The 24,202-nt window shown below is 39.0% G+C and overlaps 1 protein-coding gene across 2 annotated transcripts; it reads right to left on the reverse strand.

Moving 5' to 3' along the window:
* Positions 1–4,145: 4,145 nt before the first annotated feature.
* LOC121734002 (2-oxoisovalerate dehydrogenase subunit alpha, mitochondrial) lies at positions 4,146–23,078 on the reverse strand. 2 transcript variants are annotated; one of them, XM_042124413.1, is made up of 8 exons: positions 22,956–23,078; positions 21,653–21,915; positions 20,572–20,828; positions 16,701–16,866; positions 7,263–7,463; positions 4,953–5,071; positions 4,608–4,755; positions 4,146–4,242 (listed from the first exon to the last, which is right to left on the reverse strand). In XM_042124413.1, the coding sequence occupies exons 1-8, from the start codon at positions 23,022–23,024 to the stop codon at positions 4,164–4,166; spliced, it is 1,302 nt and encodes a 433-aa protein (XP_041980347.1). In that variant the 5' UTR covers positions 23,025–23,078; the 3' UTR covers positions 4,146–4,163. The 2 variants fall into 2 exon arrangements, with proteins under 2 accessions (XP_041980347.1, XP_041980348.1); XM_042124414.1 differs by having other exon boundaries at positions 21,653–21,912; positions 22,961–23,023.
* Between the last annotated feature and the right edge of the window lie 1,124 nt (positions 23,079–24,202).

A 24,202-nucleotide genomic window follows, 5' to 3' on the forward strand; every position in this document is an offset into this window, starting at 1 on the left:
TTGGAAAAGAAATTGTTTTAAATGAAAGGTCAAATGATTTCTTATAAAATTTATTACTAATTTTCATTTCTCCTGTACCTGTTGACTTACTCGTACTTGACTTAGCATTACGCGGTATTGTTACGTAACGTTTATGTGACAATAGTCAATATTCAAAGTATTTGGTTTTGTTATTAAAATATGATTCAATGTGGAAACTGAAATAAAATAAAAGTTTAACTATATTAAAATAATATGATTACTTCAGTAAAAAAAATGTAATACTAAAAACGAAACAAATAATTATGTATTTTATTTGTAAAATAAATGTAACTAAGTATAAACAATTACTTTTATTTACGACTTGAAGAAAAGGATGAATATCCAAGTTCTGTTCAATGTAAGTACTTATGTATAAAAAAAAATATAGTTCTTTTTTTAAACTTTTCTCAAAACGCTCCATAAACCGTTCCACTTGGGTTTGTATCACTGACGCTCACATGCTAGTGGAACGGGAAAAACTACGGTCTTGAGCGTGAGCGTTTTTAACGTCATCTGGAACGCGGGGGGTTTTGACATAGAGTATGTTTCGAAACTATAGTATAAATTATAATATCGAACAGTATACTAGACAGAGCGATTTGACGAGATTTTATTGGTTATCAAGACGTCTGGTGAGGTTTCGAGTTTCGAACTTTCGACTTAAATTTTGCGGTTCGCCGAGGGTTTCGCACTCGGCATTAAACTGTAAAGTTTAAGGACACACATTTTTTTTGACATTGACATTTGACTTTTAACACTTGAAATTGACAGTTATTTTTTTTTCATTAAAAATTTATGGCTTACCGCATACACACGTTTTCCCGGAACTTTTCCGTATTCGATTACCTAGTTATTACAATAATAATTATTGGGGAATGACGATTTGGAATTCCGTGAGACTAGCGCAAACGTTTTTTTCATACACGAACGTGCCCACTTGCACTTGAAACGTAGCTATAATGCGGAATTCGTTCCGTTTGTAAAAAAAAACAGCTGAACATATAACCTCCTCCTTTTTGGAAGTCGGTTAAAAAGACGAACTTGTGCACGAGCCTGCATTACAATTTACATGCATTCGAATTTCCGATTACGAAAAACGAATACTGATAACGTGTGTATGCAGCCAGCCACCAGCCTAAAAGAAATGTTCGTTTCTCTGAAATTTTCTGAACATACATTTTTTTTTTGTATCAGCTAGCAGCAGAATATGTGCCCTGATAAAAGGCACAGTCGTGGCTCGTGTAGGTACATACAACACACTCAGTACCATACTAGTTACTACCGTATCCTTCGTGAATCGTGATTCGTGACGTGTTCCCGGGCTCTCCCGGGAACGGAAATTATTAAAAGATGGCGGCTATGGTTGCCATGGCCGTATTGATTCCAGGCCACCTTTAATCAGGACGTTGATAGAGATAGGAGTTCATATAATAATTATTGATAGTCTGGCCATCGCTGTTTATTGCGCATGCCAATAAATTAATTACTCGATCAAGTGCATCCCGTGAGCATGTAGATAAGTAGGTACCTAATAAAGTTTTACTTGAATAAGTATTAATTAATTTTATTGTAATTACTTAAATGCAGATAAAAGCCCCATACATTATCTGTTCAACTCTTCGTTTACCTACTTGATTAAAGTTTAATCCATAGATTAAGTATTATAGTATAGATGTAGTCTTAGCCCGTCATCGCGTGGCCATTTTGTGCTTATTTTCATACAAGTAGTGTGCGTTTATTTTCTTGAATATTTCTATTTGTCGATTATTCCGAAGCACTTTATGATACAGGAAAGAAAGTCAATTAGTTCATGATATCGATTTACTATAGTTCAAGTGATGAGAATCCGTAAACACACGTAAAAAGCTATGCAATTTTTATAGTAAAATTATTAATTGATGTGACATTTTTAGCCCTAATGCCAATAGCACGAATAAGGGATTAATAAACTTATAAATTATCTTTTTAGCTTACAAAAATACCGATTAAAAAGCCCAAAAAACGTTGTTCAAAACTTACGTATTTAATGTTAAATCCACGTGTTTGAGGCATTCTTTGGCCATTCTTATGGTTTATTATTTAGCGGAACCACAAAACTCAACAATATCTAGCATTAAATATTCACTAAAAACCTTTATTACAAGAAATATGCCGACCGACTCCTTTGTTATGTCCTAGTAAGTAGGACATAACATTACACGCTTTTGACGCTTATACACCGATATAAGGCTCTCTCCAGTATATAGTACCTCAATGGTTTACTCATTATGATTTATGAAGTCTCTGAGTGCAGCAGTTTGAGTTGTTATTACCTATGGGAACTTCAGTTCAGACTTCAGAATAATTTTGAAACTGATTCATAAGTCTGTTGCATAATATAAAATAACTCATGAATATATTTACTCAACAGGTAAAGGGCTTTTAGGGCGGATTCGACCAAAGGAGTAAAATTTTACTCGAGTATAACTGTCTCTTAATCTAAGAGTAAGCTAGTTTTGCGTTTTTCCAACTTCTAATCCAAGAATGAGGTAATTACACGGGAGTAAATATTAAACTGAGAATAGTTGCACAACAGGGTTCAACTGTCACGGTCGGTGTCATTGTGAACTATAATTGACATTTTATTTCATAGTCTTTGAGTAACTTGTGCCCCGTGTATTATTTTCCTCTATGGTAACTTGGTAAAATGCAAACGATAATACCCTGGAGTAAATTAACCGATTCAGTGCGGATGACACGGTAGCCGTGTCATACACGTTTTTAACGTGTGGCGTATGACACGGGAGCCGTGTCATTTGAAAAACGATTGTATCTCCCTCAAATTTAGAAGGTTCTACTCTGAACAAAATCATCTTAATTTTCCGCGTAGAACAAGCCTATAGGCTTCGCCTCTGAATATTCTGTGAATTGAAAAAAGTAGCGGCCGTCAACCTTTTTTAAAAGGTGGATTCATTGCGGATTATACGGCAGCCGCGTCTTATGGGTTATTAACGTGTGGCGTATGACACGTGAGCCGTGTCATTTAAAAAGCGATTGTATCTCCCTCAAATTACACTTTAGAAGGTTCTGCTCTGAACAAAACCATCTAAATTTTCTACGCAATACAAGCTTATAAGCTTCCTCTCTGAATATTCTGTGAATTGAAAAAAGTAGGTGCTGTCTCCTTTTTAGCCCACCGTACATTATCCAAAATTTCTGATCACTAAAATTCGGACGCCCGCCGAACGTACTCTGTTCATACATTTTGTTGTGGACCCCGCATACTATCAGAATTCTGACGTGTCAAAATGTATGAGCGTCCGACTTTTGCTGATAATAAATTCGGATAATGTGCGGCCGGGCTTTTTAATAGTAAACTTTTAAGAAAATAAAGAAGTAATATTGGGAGTCTTCATGGTTCCCATCATCAGATCACCACTTTTGTGAACATGGTACCAACTCGGAACCGGATCAATCGGAACAAATACCCTATACAACAAAAGAAAAATTTTGAAAATCCGTTCACAAACAGCGGGGTAATCGTCGAACACACATAAAAATATTATCCACAGCCAAACGTATAACCTCCTCTTTTTTGGAAGTCGGATAAAAAATATTAACTACGAACTTCTTTAAATTTATCTACGAACGTATTTACTTTTCAAACCCAGATCTATTTAATATAGTTAGGTACTCATTGTTCTAACTTTGAAACCTACAAAAGGTTTGCAACATCTGAATAAAAAAATCGCTTACCTGCTATTTTCAGGTTTACACTTAGTAAAACTACTCGAAATCAACTTAAAACAACGTATCCTTCCGTCAACAACAATAGTTTGGGTTCAATTAAATAAATTAAGTTAATACCGCTTGTAATACTATGTAAAAACCAAAAAAAACATAAAGCTTTTTGAACGTGGCGGATGACACGGTAGCCGTGTCATCTACTCCTATGGCGTATGACACGGCTCACGTGTCACGGGAAAATTGTATGCCGCCACGACTGAAAGTCTTCAAAAGGGTGCGCCGCATTGAATCGGTTAAAGGAGTAAAATTATTCTCATGATAGTTATACTCGTGTAACTTCAAGTTTGGTCGATTCGGGCCTTAGTCGGATTAAGTATACTTATTATATTTTACTAAAATTTAATAAAAATAACTATTTATTCGTTCTGATACTGATCCATCGGGTATTTGTCGCCGTATTTCTTTAAATGCTCCTCCATTTGCTTCATTTGTTTCCTGAAAAAAAAAAAGTTTTCCTATAATAATAATGATTTATTGCATAAATGTGGAAGTACACAAAATTTAACCTATCATTTCATCGTGGTATAACCAATCATTACGAAATACCTATAGGTACTCGGGAGTCGGGGTCTATGGAGAAGTACTGACTATATACATATAAATATAGCCTTAGACATTACAATTATATGTTTGGCATCACCATTTGGTAAAAGTGCTTAACCATCTTCTTCAACGATAGGAAAATGGGTGGTTATACGGGTACTTTAAAACCGTAATGTTAATGTTAACTGACCCCTAGGCCTCGCCTACCCCCCCCCCCCCCCCCCCTTACGCCGCTAATGTGTGTACTCAGTACTCACTGTATATGTGGCGGCATGTCGTAATAAACGTCTTCAAGCATTTCCTTCCAGTGTGGTTTTTTCTTCTTCTCGGCATTTTGCATGGTCCTCATCACCAGATCTCGAGCGTCCTTCGCCGCCGCCTTCTCAGCTTCTTCCGACCATAATCCTGAAAAATATATTGAATACGATTTAATTCAAAGTGTCCAATTTATTACCCTGATTTCAAATTGGCGGGAATAATGCGACTCGGAGGCTGTGCACAATGCCGAATGTGTGCTAATTAGTTTTGTTTGGACTTTGGAACGTGAACGTATGTTTGGCCAAAAATCAGTAAAGGGTGGGTTATTGGAAAAAACTAATTACCTTTTCTTTCCAAATATAGCCTTAGCTTCTGTATGGAATTCTCGTCTTTGGACCATTGCTGTATTTCCTCTAGCGGTCGGTAGGCAGTGCTGTCGTCGGAAGTAGAGTGGTGACCAACTCTAGAAATTATGAAGGTATTTACTTACAGAATATTGTATGTATTTAAAATTTTCTTACGGTCTTCCTAATTCTTATGTTTATTTTTTTATTTTTTTTATTTATTTATTTTATTTATTTATTTATTTAACTCAGGCATCTTGGTCCATATTATAACTACCTTATAGACTACAATTATACTAAAACACTAACACTAAAACACTAAACACGTATTGTCTGCGACGTGTTCGGAAGTCGTCCTCGGAACCTCCTGTAGACGACTCCAATCGGCCAGAACTCCTCACTCACCACAAAGGAGCTAAAATTCACTTTGTGGCGGGACTCCAAGCGCTCGACCCTCAAGACGAAGAGGGTCTTGCTCCTGATGTAGTCCACGATCTGCTCGACCGTCGTGGACCAGTGCAGCCTGGACACGTACAGCGGCGTCGCGGGAGTCTCACGCCGCAACAGCTGCTCGGGTCCTTCGGGTGCGGTGCCGCGATGGTTGCGGACGACGGGTTTCTTCTTCTTCCTCTCGGTTTCGGTCCTTTTCGGAGGGAGGACACTCCTTTGCAGGGGCCTCCTTTTTCCCTTTGTTTTTGGAACGCGGGGGAGATGGCAGGGGGCAAGCGGCGACACTTGCGTAGTTCGGCCGCGGCTCCGTTGCAGGCGAGGAGCGGGCGGCGGGGGCAGCAGCGGCGGCGGCGGTGTGTTGACCCGTCTGAAAGTGCTAACGGGCTAAACGTCTGCCTGCGCACCACATCGGCGGGTGACGAACGCGGCATCAGGTGACCTACATATTGAATTACCACTCTTTAATTGTGATAATTCATTGCGTAGATCGCTGATCGTAGACTCCGATGTCTGCAGTCTACCTCGAACTTTGGCCAACTCTTCTTTCAGGAATCTTATGTCCTTTAAGAGGGTGACGACGTCGACGTGGTCCAGCGTCACGGGCGGCATCTTGTGCAGTTTTTTCGCCACAAAAGCCGGCACCTCATCCGGATCCGTCTGCTTCAGCAAGGATATTAAATATCCTGCACGCTTCTTTCTGTTCCGTCGCGATGGCATATTCACGCTCTGGCCAAGCGTCTCGTACAGCAAATGCTTTCCCTGGCAAATCTCGCTTATAGCAGGATATTATGGATAGGTAGATATAGCTTATGGTCGAGGGTATAATATTGCTTTGCTGAATCAATCAATTAATTTTTGACGTGGGAGAGCTATGCTTCGGCACGAATGGGCCGGCTCGACCGGAGAAATACCACGGGCTCACAGAAAACCGGCGTGAAACAGCGCTTACGCTGTGTTTCGCCGAGTGAGTGAGTTTACCGGAGGCCCAATCCCCTACCCTATTCCCTTCCCTACCCTCCCCTATTCCCTTCCCTACCCTCCCCTATTCCCTTCTCTTCCCTTCCCATCTCTACCCTCCCCTATTACCCTATTCCCTCTTAAAAGGCCGGCAACGCACCTGCAGCTCTTCTGATGCTGCGAGTGTCCATGGACGACAGAAGTTGCTTTCCATCAGGTGACCCGTTTGCTCGTTTGCCCCCTTATTTTATTTTAAAAAATCAGCGGCAAAGTCGAAAATCATGAGCCGTTGCACAGTGCCGTAAACAGTCTTTTTTGCGCCCTGTGCGAGGTTTTACAACTGCGCACTTGCTTTTTTAGATATTATATTACCCAAAGCAATGTATAGGTCTATTTTACTGTTGGAATCGTGCTCTAGGGGTGCAGCGGGAACTATTAAAGGGAGCAAACCGAAAAAATAATACTCCTGCCTGGTATGGCCATTTTTGCGCCCCCCCAGAGTCTACGCCCTTTGCCTGGGCACCGGTGGCACCGCCCTATTTACGGCACTGCCGTTGCATAGGAATTTCGTAAAAATGTTGCGCGTCAGCCGTTAAGCCTTGTGTGCTAAATTCATGATTTCCACATTTATATTTTTGAAGGATCTAAGGGGTCTTAATTACGCCTAAATTTCCACTGTAGCCTGTATCAACTTTGTAGACATTTTTTTTTATAAAATAAGGAGGCAAACGAGCAAACGGGTAATGGAAAGCAAGTACCGTCGCCCACGCAGGTGTGTTGCCACTTGCTGCTTGCCGGCCTCTTAAGAAGGAAAACGCTCTCTTCTTGAAGATTTGCAGATCGTATAATGTATCAACATTATGTTAATGTTATATTGTGTGTGTGCAGAAATATTTCTCTTACCTGTACGACATAGCCTCAATCAGCACGGGCTTGTTCTGCAGCGCCAGTTCCCTCGCCCGGGCGGTGGCGTTATACACCGCCAGCGCGTCAGTGCCGTCGACCCTGATGGTGTGGAGGCCGAGCGCCGGGCCCCGCGCCGCTATACCGTCCCCGCGGTACTGTTCCCGACTGGGTGTGGAAATCGCGTAGCCGTTGTTTCTACTTTAATTCAGAAAGTTATTATGTATACTGTAGTATATACTTATTAAATTTATCGTTAGTGTATATGTATAATATGGACGCTTGTCACGCATACTACTACGTCTTATTAGATGGGTATTGAGCGAGCTGCCAGTTGCCACGTGTTATAACAAATCCTAGGTCAAAGGATACCTAAGTGCCTCGTTTGGCACTTGACCGAGGATTTGCCGTACGACAGCAGCCACAACAAATGATGATACGTTATTGTTAGCGACTATTTGTATAGCTTGCCATCGTCTGTTGTAGATACGCGGTAAACTTTCTTAATAGGTCCTACGATACTTCAACATCACCAAGAATCGATAATCGCTTACCATTTCGTGATCGATATGTCGCAGCCAACTGGTAAAATAGCCGTTCAATCAAGCAGCTAGCCGTTTGACTAAACAACGCCATTCAATCACACGTCTAGCTTTTTAATTGAATATTTCAGTCGCTCAAAACATTCAACACTACAGTTGATTCAAAAGCAGCCGTTTGATTTAATTCGTTCAGCGCTCACCACCGCGGAGCTAGGTGCCTTTTTACCGACTTCCAAAAAGGAGGAGGTTATACGTTCAGCTGTAACTCAGCCATTTGTGATCCGATTTTCAAAATTCTTTTTGTGTTGTATAGGGTTTAACTCGAATTTGGTACCATGTTCACAAAAGTGGTGATCTGATGATGGGATCCTAGATGAATCGAGGGGACTCCTTGAAATTTGTATGGAAACATATAGTGATTTCAATTTTTTCTGAAGCATTCGAGGTAAATGCTACCAAAAAGTAAGATTTCGCACCAGGTTATATCCTGGATCCGAAGGAACCCAACAGAACTTTTGAATCCTTATAGATACAGGTTCGGGGATCTCGGCGTTGTTTAAACAACTGAAAGCTTTTAGCCAACACATCAATTTATTTGATCATCATCATCAAAATCATAATTATGCCATGGGTCATCACATTATGACACAATTATTGATGCTTTTCGTGATATTTTGCATCGAAGCAGATGTTTTTGATGATTATTTCGCTGTTTGTGGACCGATTTTCAAAATTCTTATGTTGTTGTATAGGATGTAATCTTGATTTTGTATAATAATTACGAAAGTAGTGAGCTGATGATGGGATCTATGAGCAATCGAGGGAAATCCTTGAAATTTCTCAAAAGACTCAGTGGTTAAAATGTTGTTTCTTGTAACTTAAACATGTGTTACGAATAAGAGAAAGTTCATACAAAGGTGTCTCTTGGTCCAAAAAGGCACTGAACAGAACTCCTGAACCTTTAAAGATAAAAGTTTTTAAAATGCAGCATCGCTTAGATAACTGCAAGCATTTTCCACAATTTCGCTTACAGTAACATAATGTGAATAGTTAACATTCGTAGTGGTTATTTACGCATAAAGCCTTATCTTGTAGATAACTAAAATGAGTGAAATTATTATTTTTAACAAAAAATTAAAACCGAATTCCAAGGTAAAAACAATAATAATATGAACTAAAATGTATTAAATAACTCTTACTCTATAACAGTGCCTTTTTCAGAATTCGTCTAAATCTCCACTATTTCTGTACATACTACAGTCTTCATTACTTTGATTTCGGTACCTACCACTGAACTCACGATAAAATTAGCTGGTACCGACTTCAAATAATGAAGACTGTAGTAAGTATGTAGGTACAGTATTGGAAATGGAACGCAACCCTAGTTCTGTATTTCTGACAGCTGTCATCTGTCAACTAGATGTCACCCTTTCTCTTGTTCTTTTGCCGCTCTTGCGCTTCTGTATAATTGTAAAACCTCATGTGCTAAAATAAAACTAATAATCACGTTCCAAATATTTTATTTACAAATTCCTACATGGTAGCAGAGCGTGGTTCGCCGAAAAATAAAATATCCGTGGAAAAGTACGTGATTCCGGAAGTTTTACCTACCGCGTGGTGAGCTGTGGCGCATTGAGGTTAGATTGTTGGAGAAAAATTGCAACGTAGTATACGCTGTATTGCAAGAAACCCAAATGTCGAGCTCAAATATGTTTAATCTCGAAAAGTTGAACGGCCGAGACAATTTCACAACTTGGAAATTCTGTGTTAAAACATATCTGGAGCATGAGGGCTTATGGAGCTGCATAGAACCAAGCGAGGGCACTACAGTCGACCCAGCAAAAGATATTCAGGCCAGATCCAAAATAATCCTGCTTATCAACACTCAAAACTACGTCCATGTTCAGGAGTGTAAGACAGCCAAAGAGGTTTGGAGAAATTTGCATAAAGCCTTCGATGATAACGGGTTGACAAGAAGAGTTAGCTTGTTGAAAGAATTGATAAATACTTCACTTGAATCTAGTAATGGAATTGAAGAGTATGTGAGCAGGATAATGAATGCAGCACACAAACTTAGAAATATAGGATTTGAAGTTAACGACGAGTGGCTCGGCACGTTGATGTTAGCTGGTTTACCCGACGAGTACAGACCAATGATAATGGGGTTGGAAAATTCTGGAGTTAAAATTGGAGCAGATTTTATCAAAACAAAATTATTACAAGAAGTTAAGTTAGAGGATTCAAACAGTGCTTTTTACCTTGACCCTAAAAATAACAAAAAAGATAAGACATATAACAGCAAATCTAAGCCACCCATAAAGAGTAAAGGTCCCCGATGTTTCAGCTGCAATGGATATGGACATTTGGCAAAGTTCTGCAAGAAACCGAAGAGAACTCAACCCAAAGATAACAAGGAACAAGAGAGTTTTATAGCTGCTTTCTCAGTGTTTGATAGCAAATCAAATAAGAAATGGTACATCGACTCGGGCGCTTCCATGCATATGTGTAGCAACAAGGAATGGTTGTGCAATGTGCGAAAGCCAATAGTCAAGACAGTTACAGTGGCAAACCGAGAGCCATTGTCAGTGGAGTGTGTTGGAGACATCAGTATTAATGTTTCACAACATAATAAGATTCAACTAAAAAATGTTCTTTATGTTCCTGGTTTGGCAGCAAATTTGATGTCAGTTAGCACTATCACAAAAGCTGGATACAAGGTGACTTTCCATGCATATGGCTGTAATATTGAAAATGAAAATGGGAAAACATTGTGCTCTGCAACTTTATTTAATAAATTGTATATTCTGAATACATACTCAGAAGTGAATGAAACTGCGTGTTGGGCTGCTAACAAGGTAAATGAAAACAGTATTAATTTATGGCATCTTCGGATGGCACATTTAAATGTTTCAGCACTTAAAAAATTACCTGAGTGTACGGAGGGAGTGAAAATATCACAAGAGCTTCATGAGGATATCCAGTGTCATTCTTGTCTCGAAGGGAAACAAACAAGATTGGTATTCAAGCACTCAGGTACCAGAGCATCCAAGCCATTGGAAGTTATACACTCTGACTTATGTGGTCCAATGGAGAATACTTCATATGGAGGTATGAAATATTTTATTTCCTTTATAGATGACTACTCTAGAATGGTCTTTATCTATTTCATGAAAGATAAACTCAATGTTTTAGAAGTCTTTAAGGATTTTAAAAGTAAAGTAGAAAAACAATTGAATGATAAGATCAAGGCCATCAGAACCGATAACGGCAAAGAGTACTGTAATTCAAATTTTGAAAATTATTTGGCAAAATGTGGTATCATCCACCAGACCTCCACTCCGTACACCCCGCAGCAAAATGGCCTCGCTGAACGCATGAATAGGACATTGGTAGAAAAGGCTAGATGTATGATGTTTTATGCGAACTTAGATAAACCAATATGGGCAGAAGCCATAGCCACTGCTGCATATTTAGTAAATCGTTCACCTACTAGAGTTTTAGAAGACGCTACACCATATAAATTATGGTCAGGAAAGGAACCAAACCTGAGTCATTTGAGAATATTTGGTTCTAAGGTAATGGTACATGTACCAAAGCAGAAACGATTAAAATGGGACAAAAAGGCAATGCAGATGATTTTTGTAGGCTATTGCGAAAATACTAAAGGCTACCGAGTTATGAATCCAACAACTCATCAGGTCGTAAAGAGTAGGGATGTTATTTTCTTTGAAAATACTAATGAACTTAAGGAATGTACTGTTACAGCTAACCCTATGGATAATGAGTCAGCCAAGTTGGAAGTTCACTCGCATGATCCTCAGTTAGAAAAATCGGTGAGTGAAGATGAATGCTCAGGAGAGTATGAAACGGATACCGGTGAGCATGACGATAGTTATCATCCTCCCCGTAGTTTACCAGAGCTAGACCAACAGTTTAGCAACATTACCCTCAGACCACGTAATAGGAATATGCAACAAGAAAAGGGATTGTTATGCTTATATATGAATGTTTCAGATCCACAAAGTGTGGAGGAAGCTTTATCTTCACCGGAAGCTGGAGAATGGAGAAAAGCAATGGATGAAGAATACAATTCTTTAATAGATAATGAAACATGGAAGCTTGTCGACTTGCCAACAGGAAAAAGGGCATTGCCATGCAAGTGGGTTTTTAAGACTAAAACCAATCAACATGGAGATATCACCCGATACAAGGCGAGACTTGTAATTAAAGGCTATGCACAAAAGAGAGGCATAGACTACCACGAAATTTACTCTCCAGTTGTCAGGTATACTTCTATACGTTATTTGTTTGCCCTGGCGGCACAGTATGATTTACAGGTCCATCAAATGGATGCTGTATCTGCCTTTCTGCAAGGAAAAATAGACACTGACATATATATGTTACAGCCAGAGGGCTATGCTAAAGGAAAGCAGGTATGCTGTTTGCTTAAGTCCATCTATGGGCTCAGACAGGCGAGCAGACTATGGAATATCAAGCTTAGCAAAGTATTGGAAGAGATGGGAATTAAGAAATCAAAAACTGATCCCTGTGTTTATTATGATGACAAAAGAAGAATATTTATTGCTATATGGGTCGATGACCTGATTATATTTAGTTCTTTGCCAACGTTAACTACAGAGTTAAAAAGTAATTTATGTAAAAAATTAAATATGAAAGATTTGGGCGAAGCACAACAGTGTATTGGATTAAATATATCGAGAAGTAAAGGCACATTTATGTTGGATCAGGAGAAATACATTACAGAAATATTGTCAAGATTTAACATGACAGAGTGTAAAGCTGTAAAAACACCTATAGAAGTTGGGCTGAAGTTTGATGTGAATAATAAAGAGCCATATGACTGCCCATATCAGCATGTAATTGGATGTTTACTCTATGTAGCTCAAGCTACTCGGCCAGATATTGCATATGCGGTGAACACGCTAAGTAGATACAATAAAGAGCCAACATCTGAGCACTGGGCAGCAGTAAAACGAGTGCTAAGATATTTACAAGGCACAAAACATTATAAACTGACCTATACCAAGCACGGCCCGAGTAAAATCACGGGCTACTGTGATGCAGATTGGGCAAGTGATGCCCAAGACCGAAAATCGTGCACGGGGTATGTTTTCATGTTGCAGGGAGGTGCTGTGTCATGGTGTTCGCGCAAGCAACAGACAGTGGCATTGTCTACGGCAGAGGCCGAATATATGGCTATGTCGTCTGCAGCTCAAGAAGCTCTATGGCTACAACAGCTACAGGGTGAACTCGGAGCACAGTGTAAACAGACTCTAGTTATTTACAGTGATAATCAAAGTGCAATTAAACTGACTGCAAACGATTGTTATCTACCTAGATCCAAACATATTGATATTAGATATCATTTTCTGAAAGAACATGTCAGTAATTTAAAATTAAAGTTTTGTTATGTAAAGGGTATGGAAAATACTTCAGATATATTGACTAAGGGGACAACTGTAGATAAACATTGTTATTGTGTATCAAATATGGGATTGCGTTCTGGGGTGGGTATTGGAAATGGAACGCAACCCTAGTTCTGTATTTCTGACAGCTGTCATCTGTCAACTAGATGTCACCCTTTCTCTTGTTCTTTTGCCGCTCTTGCGCTTCTGTATAATTGTAAAACCTCATGTGCTAAAATAAAACTAATAATCACGTTCCAAATATTTTATTTACAAATTCCTACATACAGAAATAGTTGAGATTTAGACGAATTCTGAAAAAGGCACTATTATAGAGTAAGAGTTATTTAATACTTTTTAGTTCATATTATTATTGTTTTTACCTTGGAAGTCGGTTTTAATTTTTTGTTAAAAATAATTGTTTACAATATGGCGTCAACTAGCCGGTGTTTTGTGATTGTATTATGATATTTTTCGTAAATGTACGTTACAAGTGTTATTAAAGTGACAGAAATTATGGGGGCAGATAAGAGTGAATCAAAATTTAAACAAATATTCGAGATTACGGGATTATGAAATGCATCACCAAGGTATTTATTGCAATTGTGTTCAAAACGAGTTAGAATACAATTTATTCTGCTTGTTATCATTGCGCTTGTGTATTTAATAACTAGCTGTTGCCCGCGACTTCGTCCGCGTGGACTTCAGTTTATAGTACTTTATAGCGCGCGATGTCAACAAAATTGGTGTCAAAAGCTTTTATAAAAAAACCCTGGTACCCCTTAAATCAATACAGCTGTGCAGTGTGCACACAATAAGTATTTCATTTTTTTATATTAAACTTTATATTTTATGCCAAATTTTAAAGCTTATTTAGCCCTCCGATTACACAACTTTACCCATAAACTATTTATCATTGATAAATTTAAGGTTACGTCACTGCACAGATAAAGTACTGAGTTATTTAATACAGTAGAATAGATATAACAATCGAAAAAAATCGAAACTTAAATGTAAGATGATACCACGTCTTATAGGAAGACTTTTGAGCAAGCGTCAGCGCGATGTAGAAGACGCACGGCGCCATCTATTATGAATTGTTGGAACTAACTTAATTTGAACAAATTTACGCATTTTCACCCCCTTACAACCCTTTTTTCCAGTAAAAAAAGTAGCCTATGTCCTTTCTCAGGCTTTAGACTATCTGTATACAAAATTTCATTACCATCGGTTCGGTAGTTTTGGCGTTTGGCGTGAAAGCGAGACTGACAGACAGACAGACAGACAGAGATACTTTTGGCGTTTGGCGTGAAAGCGAGACTGACAGACAGACAGACAGACAAAGATACTTTCGCATTTATAATATTAGTATAGATTATGTGCACACTGCACAGCTGTTTTTGGGTATTTTGATTAATTAAGGGCCGCGCTACACCGGAATGGCAGCGGCGAGGCGAGCACTTTCAGCGCTGCCATTCCGGTGTAACGCGGCCCTAAGAGGGGTACCACTTACCAGGGTTTTAAAAAGTTTTTAAATTTGACACAAATTTTGTTGACACCGCGCGCTATAAACTAAAGTCCACGCGGACGAAGTCGCGGGCAACAGCTAGTTAGTTAATATTAACGTGTATAACAATCGAAAGAATCGTAAAACCTATCTCAACATGGTACCACCTCTTATAGAAATACGCATGAGCAAGCAATAGCGCGATCTAGGGGACTCTTGGCGCCATCTGTTTTGAGTTTTTTGGAACTAAGTTAATTTAACCAAATTTACGCATTTTCACCCCCTTACAACACCTTTTTCCAGTTAAAAAGTAGCCTATGTCCTTTCTCAAGCTTTAGACTATCTGTGTACAAAATTTCATTACAATCGGTTCAGTAGTTTTGGCGCTGTTGTTTTTGAATTTGATGTCTAAGTTGGTAGGTGAGTTATTAGTTAATAACGTGTATAACAATCGAAAGAATCGAAAAATCTAGCTCAATATGGTACCACCTCTTATAGAAATACGTATGAGCAAGCAATAGCGCGATCTAGGGGACTCTTGACGCCGTCTGTTTTAAGTTTTAGGAACTAAGTTAATTTGACCAAATTTACGCATTTTCACCCCCTTACAACCCCTTTTTCCAGTTAAAAAGTAGCCTATGTCCTTTCTCAGGCTTTAGACTATCTGTGTACAAAATTTCATTACTATCGGTTCAGTAGTTTTGGCGTGAAAGCGAGACAGACAGACAGACAGACAGAGATACTTTCGCATTTATAATATTAGTATAGATAATATTCTAACGTATTAAAAACTATAAACAAAAACATACTAACTAATAAGTATGATTAGTTCTATGTTACAATAAAGTAAAAAATAAAACGCCATCTGTTGAATCGTATTAGAACTAAAATGTTCATTCCATCGATATATTTCTGGATTTTTTATAATATTATACATAAAATATGTTTAAGATTTTTGAAATTTTATTTTAATACACATCCAAAACCCAGGAAAATTGAAAACTTTTTGTTCCGCCTGCGGGACTCGAACCCAGGACCCCCGGGATGAGCGCTGGCCACGCGCAATGCGAATTCATTTTCATCGAAATTTTCATGGAAATAAGATATTTTCCCACATCAAAATGTAGCCTATGTCCTTTCTCAGACTCTAGAATAACTGTATACAAAATTTCATTGCAATCGGTTCAGTAGTTTTGGCGTGAAAGCAAGACAGACAGACAGACAGACAGACAGACAGACAGACAGAGATACTTTCGCATTTATAATATTAGTATGGATTAAACATCATATTCTAACGTATTAAAAACTATAAACAAAAACATACCAACTAATAAGTATGATTAGTTCTATGTTACAATAAAGTAAAAAATAAAACGCCATCTGTTGAATCGTATTAGAACTAAAATGTTCATTCCATCGATATATTTCTGGATTTTTTATAATATTATACATAAAATATGTTTAAGATTTTTGAAATTTTATTTTAATACACATCCAAGACCCAGGAAAATTGAAAACTTTTTGTTCCGCCTGCGGGACTCGAACCCAGGACCCCCGGGATGAGCGCTGGCCACGCGCAATGCGAATTCATTTTCATCGAAATTTTCATGGAAATAAGATATTTTCCCACATCAAAATGTAGCCTATGTCCTTTCTCAGACTCTAGAATAACTGTATACAAAATTTCATTGCAATCGGTTCAGTAGTTTTGGCGTGAAAGCAAGACAGACAGACAGACAGACAGACAGACAGACAGAGATACTTTCGCATTTATAATATTAGTATGGATAACACTAAACTAACGGTCACCTTAGTTAATTTGCCATTTAACTTGCATTTAACCAGTTAGCTAAACGATGTATAGCCGTGTGATTGAATGGCGTTGTCCAGTCAAAGGGCTAGCTGTTTGATTGAACGGCTATTTTAACCAGAGGTCTACGACATATACAATATTATCCCTTACCAGAACAAAATAACTGGGCACTCGAGGGTAGCGGCGAAGTTGAGGGCGGCGTGCGCGTCACCCTCCGAAGCGGCGCCCTCGCCGAAGTAGCAGATCACCACCCTATCCCTGTCAGCGGATCGCTTGAACGCGTACGCTGCTCCTACAGCCTGGGGCATTTGGGTTGCTGCAATAAGTAAGGACGTAAGAGGGCGGCGACGCTAGGCGACCGTCCAGCCGGTCCGCCGGATAAAAAGGGACGCCGAAGGCAAACGAAAGTTTTTGCACTACCAGCACCTTGGGCGCCGAAGAAAGTTCGCCCAAGGCTCTGGTAGTACAGAGTGCTAAAACCGGCACTGGGTGCAATAAAAATGTGATATGACATTGTGAGCCTGAGCTGGCGCGATCAGACAGCAGGGTCAACAGAAAAAATTGCGCAGTATTTCGTCGAGGTACTCGTAATATTGAGGATTTTTAAAATTACAGTAACCACTAACCAGCTACTTGTTGGTGGAACTATCTAGGCCTTTTTTTCTGGAGGGAGCTCTAGAATGTTAGAAACGTGACAAACAGACAATTCCGCATTTATAATAAGTATTACTTATTATATTACGTCTTGTTAGCATGGACATAAGAAATCTATATACTTACTGTCCAGTGTGGATAATGAAATTAAATTTATCTGCCTAGAAACAGTTCAATGTTCATGTCCCGAAAATTTCTAGGAATCGGTCGATATTACAGGGCTATTTTTAGCTCGGAGCCCGAAGCCCTAGGTCCAGCCGCAGGCCGCAGGCGCGGATGCTGCCTCCACTGCAATTGCATAGCAACCGGAGGGGTCGGCAGCCATATTGGGCGTATCGAGCAGGGGGCGATGTTTTACGATCAATAACTCATAAACAAGTATTGGTAACAAAACAACAAGCTATCGAGGGCATGTACATTTGTACAAGCATGTGTTGTATAGGATTTCTTATCATGATTGAGAACGTAACGCTAATATAATTCGAGATGATGCACTAGTGTCATGTGTATGGCGTCGTTTAGAGATATAGCTCTAGATTTAATTGTGGATTCGAGTATCCTGTACCGCGTTGGAAAAATGTTGTTTTTAAGGTTCAAGCTTATCGCCTGATTGTAATAATAATAATAATATCTATGGACGCTTCACACCACGTCAGTCTGGCCCCGTGCTAAGTACCTAAAGGACTTGTGTTACAGGTACCAGACAACGGAAATATATTTAATACTTTTATACTATACATATATTTAAGATTTTTATTATATCATACACATATTTAATACACATCCAGACCCGGGAACATTGAAAACTTTTTGTTCCGTCGGCGGGATTCGAACCCGCGACCCCCGGCTTGAGCTACCAACGCGCTCATCACTGAGCCACAGAGGTCGTCATCTGACAAGTGAGATGAATCATGCGTCAGATAGGCATTAAAAAGTTGGTCATTGTTCCTTATTGGTCATCGCACAGTCTTAGGAAAAATAAAAAACCCTGCTTAGCTGCTCTGCTGTCAAGACAACTGACCACCTTTATCGAAAATCTATACTTAGGGTACTTAATATTATAAAGGGGGACTAATTTTTGAGCAGTTATTTAAATATTCGAGATGTTATTATGATCAGTTGAAAAAATATTCAGTAGTTATTTAATTTTATGGCGGTTGATTAATTATTGCGACAGTAAAAAATGGACAGTAATAAAAAATTTATACGTCGGTTATTTCATCATACAATGTCAATTCTAAAAATAATTGAGCAGTCCACTGAATGAGCGGTAAAAAGTATAGAATGAGTGGTAAAAATTATGATAATATATTGAGCGGTTCGATAAATAGTTATAAATAAATAAATAATAAATAAATAATGTTTTATTTCTGAGTAGATTTTAAGAAAATACTTTCAGAATGTTAATATTAGCTACGGTGCCTACCACCGGTTCGGGAACTATCCCGGCGAGAAGAACCGGCGTAAGAAACTCGCACGGGGCCCACTTTTTTTACCAAAAAAAAGTGAGGTAAAAAAATTAATCTTTTAAAATAAAATTTACAATGCTGTAACTTAAAATTATACAATGTCAACATACATACATAGTAAGTCATGTACAATAATGTAGAAGTAGCCTTGTAAGCAGCCATCCTACTCCCAAGATGTGCCATCATTTATGAAATCATTGACCTTATAATAGGCTTTGGCACACAAACGCTCTTTGACTACTTTCTTAAATTTATTAATGGAAAGATTTTTAACGTTTTCTGGGATTTTATTGAAAAGGCGTATACATTGACCTTTAAAAGATTTACTGACTTTACTAAGTCTGATCACTGGCAAATCTAGCTTGTACTTATTTCTGGTGTTTCTACAATGAATGTCACCTTTGGCTTTAAATTTACATATATTTTTTCTAACATGTATTACATTATCTAAAATGTATTGAGAAGCTACTGTCAGAATAGGTACCAATTTCTTTAAACTTTTCTCTCAAAGATTCAAATGTAGACATTTTGTAAATCGAACGTATAGCTCGCTTCTGCAGCACAAATATAGTATTAATATCGGCAGCGTTTCCCCATAAAAGGATACCATATGACATTCTACTGTGAAAATAGCTAAAGTATACTAATCGTGCAGTGTCTTCGTCAGAAATTTCCCTAATCTTTCTGACTGCATATGCTGCAGAACTGAGTCTATCTGCGAGTTTAGCAATATGAGGACCCCACTGTAATTTACTATCTAGTGTAATACCTAAAAATACAGTAGTGTCCACCAAATTCATTTTCTCATCATTCAATAGTACATTGGTTTGAACTTGCCGTACATTGGGCAAATTAAACTTTAAACATTTAGTTTTCGTAGAATTCAAAAGTAAATTATTAACATTAAACCAATGTACTATTTTTGAAAGAGTACAGTTTACCTCGTCGTAGTTCGGCAGATCATACCTACCGAGTGGTGAAACCCGAACTCAAGTTCATTGTAAAGAGAGGTATGAAATATGTTCGGGCGGAACATAATTTAGCAGCTATTAAGCAAATTCTATGTCATTTCGACTTCGATGTCTGTCCGTCTGTCTGTCTCCAGGCTGTATCTCAAGAACCTCTATAGCTAGACTTCTGAAATTTTTGGCCTTTTTTGCTCGTAATTAAATATACTTATATGGCAAAAGCTAGGCACTTGAAACTTTCACAACAGCCTTAATTATATTTGTACTTAAATAATAAATAATAACATTAACATAATAAATATGTAAAAAATGTGTTTTTTGTATGGGAGCCCCCCCATACAGAAAACATATTTTTTTCTTACTTTACGGTACGGAACCCTTCACGGGCGAGTTTGGCCGATTTTATTATATTTTTCTACCTCATTGCTTATAGAAATGCTTAGAATGAGATTTCTTACTGACAAATTCCGATTTATTACTGCCCACACGTAACCGCTCATTCATTAATTTTTACCGCTCATTTAATTAGTTTCCTGTTCAATAATATTTTCAATGATACATTTCATTATTATTTATTACTCATTTTTGTTTATTAATTTACTGCTTAGTTTTAACTGCTAAACTAGTTAATAGTTATGAAACACGCCATAATATATAATTTTAACTGACCAAAACTGCTATTTACATCAGTGCCTTATAAATGCGAATGTGTCTGTCTGTCTGTCTATCAGTTACCTCTTAACGCCCAAACCGCTGAACCGATTTTGCTAAAAGGCATGGAGATACTTTTAGTCCCGGGAAAGGACATTGGATACTTTTTGTCCAGGAAAAATGTACGGTTCCTTCGCGATAAACGCTTTTAGGCGCAACGGAGTTGCGGGCGTCATCTAGTTATAAATATGACTAGAGTCTAGAATACTGATTACTGACCTAATGGGCTGGAGATGGTAACAATATTGCGCTGCTTGCTGCCGTAGTGGACGGGCATCTGTCTCCCTTTGCCGGGGTCCTCGTGGTTGCCGTAGCACTGGTTGATCAGCTCCGACACCGTCATCCCCCTGAACAGCAGCACCCCCAGCTCCCGGTACTGGGCATACACCAGGTCCTTGGGAGTGAGGGCAGCAGCGCTACCCACGTGGATACCTTCTTCGCCGTAGTTGGTCATGTAGAAGGAGATGCGACCTTGCCTAGAAATTTAAAGCAACTTCAGAAAATCAGTACCGCCATGTGGGTAGATATAAGGAATAAATAAAGAAAATCCCCACAGACATGGATATTACTTGCATTCGTCCTTTTTCAAACAACCGGTGGTGATTTGAACTAAATAATTCAGTAGTTCTAGCCACGTGTAATCCATATCAAGGCTTTGTAATGGAGAAAGGTTTATGACCTTAGGTAATAGCGTAGGTATGATTTCCATAATATGGTAATAGCTGGTAGTGCATTTTTACAAAGTGGAGTCTTTGAAGGAAATAATACTTACTGCAGGGGTTGCTTAATTGGACCTTTCGAGGGTGAACTGCTCCCTCGCGGCCAATGGCCATACGGTATATTTACCGTATGGCCGGGTGGGAATCGCCTAGGTAAGCATGAGTTCTAACCTACTGCCTATAACCAAGAGATATCTACCATAATAATAAATAGAAATAATAAGTATTATACTAGATTTATACGTGGGAGAGCCATGCTTCGGCACGAATGGGCCGGCTCGACCGGAGAAATACCACGTTCTCACAGAAAACCGGCGTGAAACAGCACTTGCGTTGTCTTTCGTCGAGTGAGTGAGTTTACCGGAGGCCCAATCCCCTACCCTATTCCCCTCTCTTCCCTCCCCTATTCCCTTCCCTTCCTTACTATATTAACCTATTCCCTCTTAAAAGGCCGGCAACGCACTTGCAGCTTTTCTGATGCTGCGAGTGTCCATGGGCGACGGAAATTGCTTTCCATCAGGTGACCCGTTTGCTCGTTTGCCCCCTTATTTCATAAAAAAAAAGATACAGCAAACGAATACCTTTGAGACTCGTACAAAATTTTGTCCATCTGATTCATCTGTACCATGGTTTTGTACATGTTGATCAACGTCTCTCTATCGATATCGGGCTCCTCCCTGCTATCAATGATATCCCCGTTGCTATCCATTACCCGGTAAATCGGGATCGGATCGTAGCTGTTCTCGTTCAAGATCTTCATCTCGTTGACGTACGGCGCCTTGGCACCGGGAAATGCCGCGACTTTCGCGCCATTCTGCAAGGACGGCTCGGAGTGCGTGGATAGCTGAAAAACAGAGGAAAATGTTACATATTAATAATGTAACACATTTTCCTATATAGTACGTAGCAGAAAAATAGCTTACTATATAATTTTTACATCTACACCTACATATTATTATAAAACAAAGTTGCTTTTCTTTCCCTCACGTCCCTTTGTTCCCTTTAATCTTTAAAACTACGCAACGGATTTTGATGATTCTTTCAGTTTTAGATAGCCCATTTATCGAGGAAGGCTATAGACTTTATTTTATCACGTTAAGACTAATAGGAGCGAAGAAATAGAGGAAAATGTGGAAAAAAACGGGGGAAATCATTTGAAAGGGCTAACTTGAACGCGCTAATCTCAGGAACTACTGGTCCGATTTGAAAAATTCTTTCAGTGTTAGATAGCCCATTTATTGAGGAGGGCTATAGGATAAGTATATAATTTTATCACGCTTAGACTAATAGGAGAATGTGGAAAAAACGGGGGAAATTATTTGAAAGGTTTTATCTCGCGAACTACTGGAGCAATTTTTATGTTATTTGCACAGATAAGAAGTAGACCACGTGAAGGATCATAGGCTATCGATTTTAATTATTTTTTCAGTGGCTATATATTTTATACCCGTGCGACGCCGGGGCGGGTCGCTAGTTAGGTATACCTAAGTACTAGTTTTTAAACATAAAAAATAGAAATGCAGCATTGAGATGCACCTAATGCAGTTAAAAATGTAACGCGCATTGAATACAATACCTAATATAAACTCCCTATTTTACTTAAGTACACCTTATTCAATTTTATGTATTGGCCAAAAGAAAAAACTATAATACAATGCTTTTATCGCGATTTTAACCTTGAATATCTTTGTTTAACAACAACATCTTTAAAATACTGTACTTAACATTATTTCGTCATTGCCGGTCGGCAATTGAAGCTGTAGGTATTCAAATTATTTAATACATTACATAATTAATTCGTTAAGTATTATAAACATAACATCATGTCCACGATCTGATTTTTTATTTTAATTTGAGTTTAATGAAGTAAATAAACAAACGCACTCTCACAGCAGTCACAGCCCGCGCGACGCAACTCCTGCGCACCGCACGTATGCACACAGACAACGCCATATTGCTACTAAAGTCATTTTCTTGCTCATTAGCAAGTCGATAAGGTTCGCGGCCTTTGTGACGAACATTCTGATAGGAAAATGTTACAATTTAGTATTTCCGATTGTTTAGTCCCTAATGTGCTATGAATTTTGTGAGTTATGACTGTTGCAGAAGTCGAGTCATCACTCATCACTAGACGTTGTTGACTGTGATTGTTGCCAAATGATCACTTAAGATCACTTAATTTATCAGCCTGTTTGCTCTACTGTAAAATGTAAATAGGTATATATTTTAGAAAGTAGAACACCTAAGCGTATACTTAAAAGTTAAAAGTGTAAACATGGGCTACGTGGCAGGGTCGTCTCTAGCCCATATGGCGCCCATGTGCAAATATTACCCTAGCCCCCCCCCTCCCCCCCCCAGCAAGAGCGCTGTCAAAATGGAATGAGTACAGACTACACAGTACAAGTACAGTTTTTCCGGCCACATAAGGACGTAAAATTTTCAGGTGGAGCGAAAACCAAAAAAAAACCCTTCTAAATAAAAAAGAAATAGGCCAAGTGCGAAGTAGGCTGCACGGCGCTCGGTGCGACCTTGCGGGCGCCGTCAAGAGTACATATAATCTTCATTTATGTATTTTAAGGTTCATTAAGTAATTCACGTTGAAAAATAAAGCTTAGGTATATAATTTATATTGCAAAAGCCGAGCCGCTCGTGGTGCGCCTTGCTTTGCTGTAATGCGACAAATATAAGAAGAGCTCCAGATGTTACACAAAATGTATGCAAACTGGAATTTTTTACGTTGGTCGGCGCGGCAGCCAGCTAACGCGGGCGCGCGCCGATTTGCGAGCAGCGCTCGGCGCCCGTGTGCAACGCACACCCTGCACCTAAGGGAAAGACGCCCCTGCTACGTGGTCTACGTCCGTCAACATGGTGTTTGGATAGTGTTGGAGGAAGGTGGGGTGATTATTATCCGGGGACCGGGGGCCGGCCGCCGGCCGGGGCGATCGATGACTATAAATTATAATTGACTGCTGGCGCCATGGTAGTGGGAATATTTCAGGAATCGCGGGGGTGGCTCAACCCAACTCCAATGGCCCCCTGTCCCAGAACCCGGATAGAGTCATTTTGGCATCTGGAAAATCAAAGAAACAGCCATAGTCCAATTATTCACTCGGTTATCTGAATTTCAGTAT

The sequence above is a fragment of the Aricia agestis genome, chromosome 14 (genome assembly GCF_905147365.1).
Source record: "Aricia agestis chromosome 14, ilAriAges1.1, whole genome shotgun sequence".
Lineage (NCBI taxonomy): Eukaryota > Metazoa > Arthropoda > Insecta > Lepidoptera > Lycaenidae > Aricia > Aricia agestis.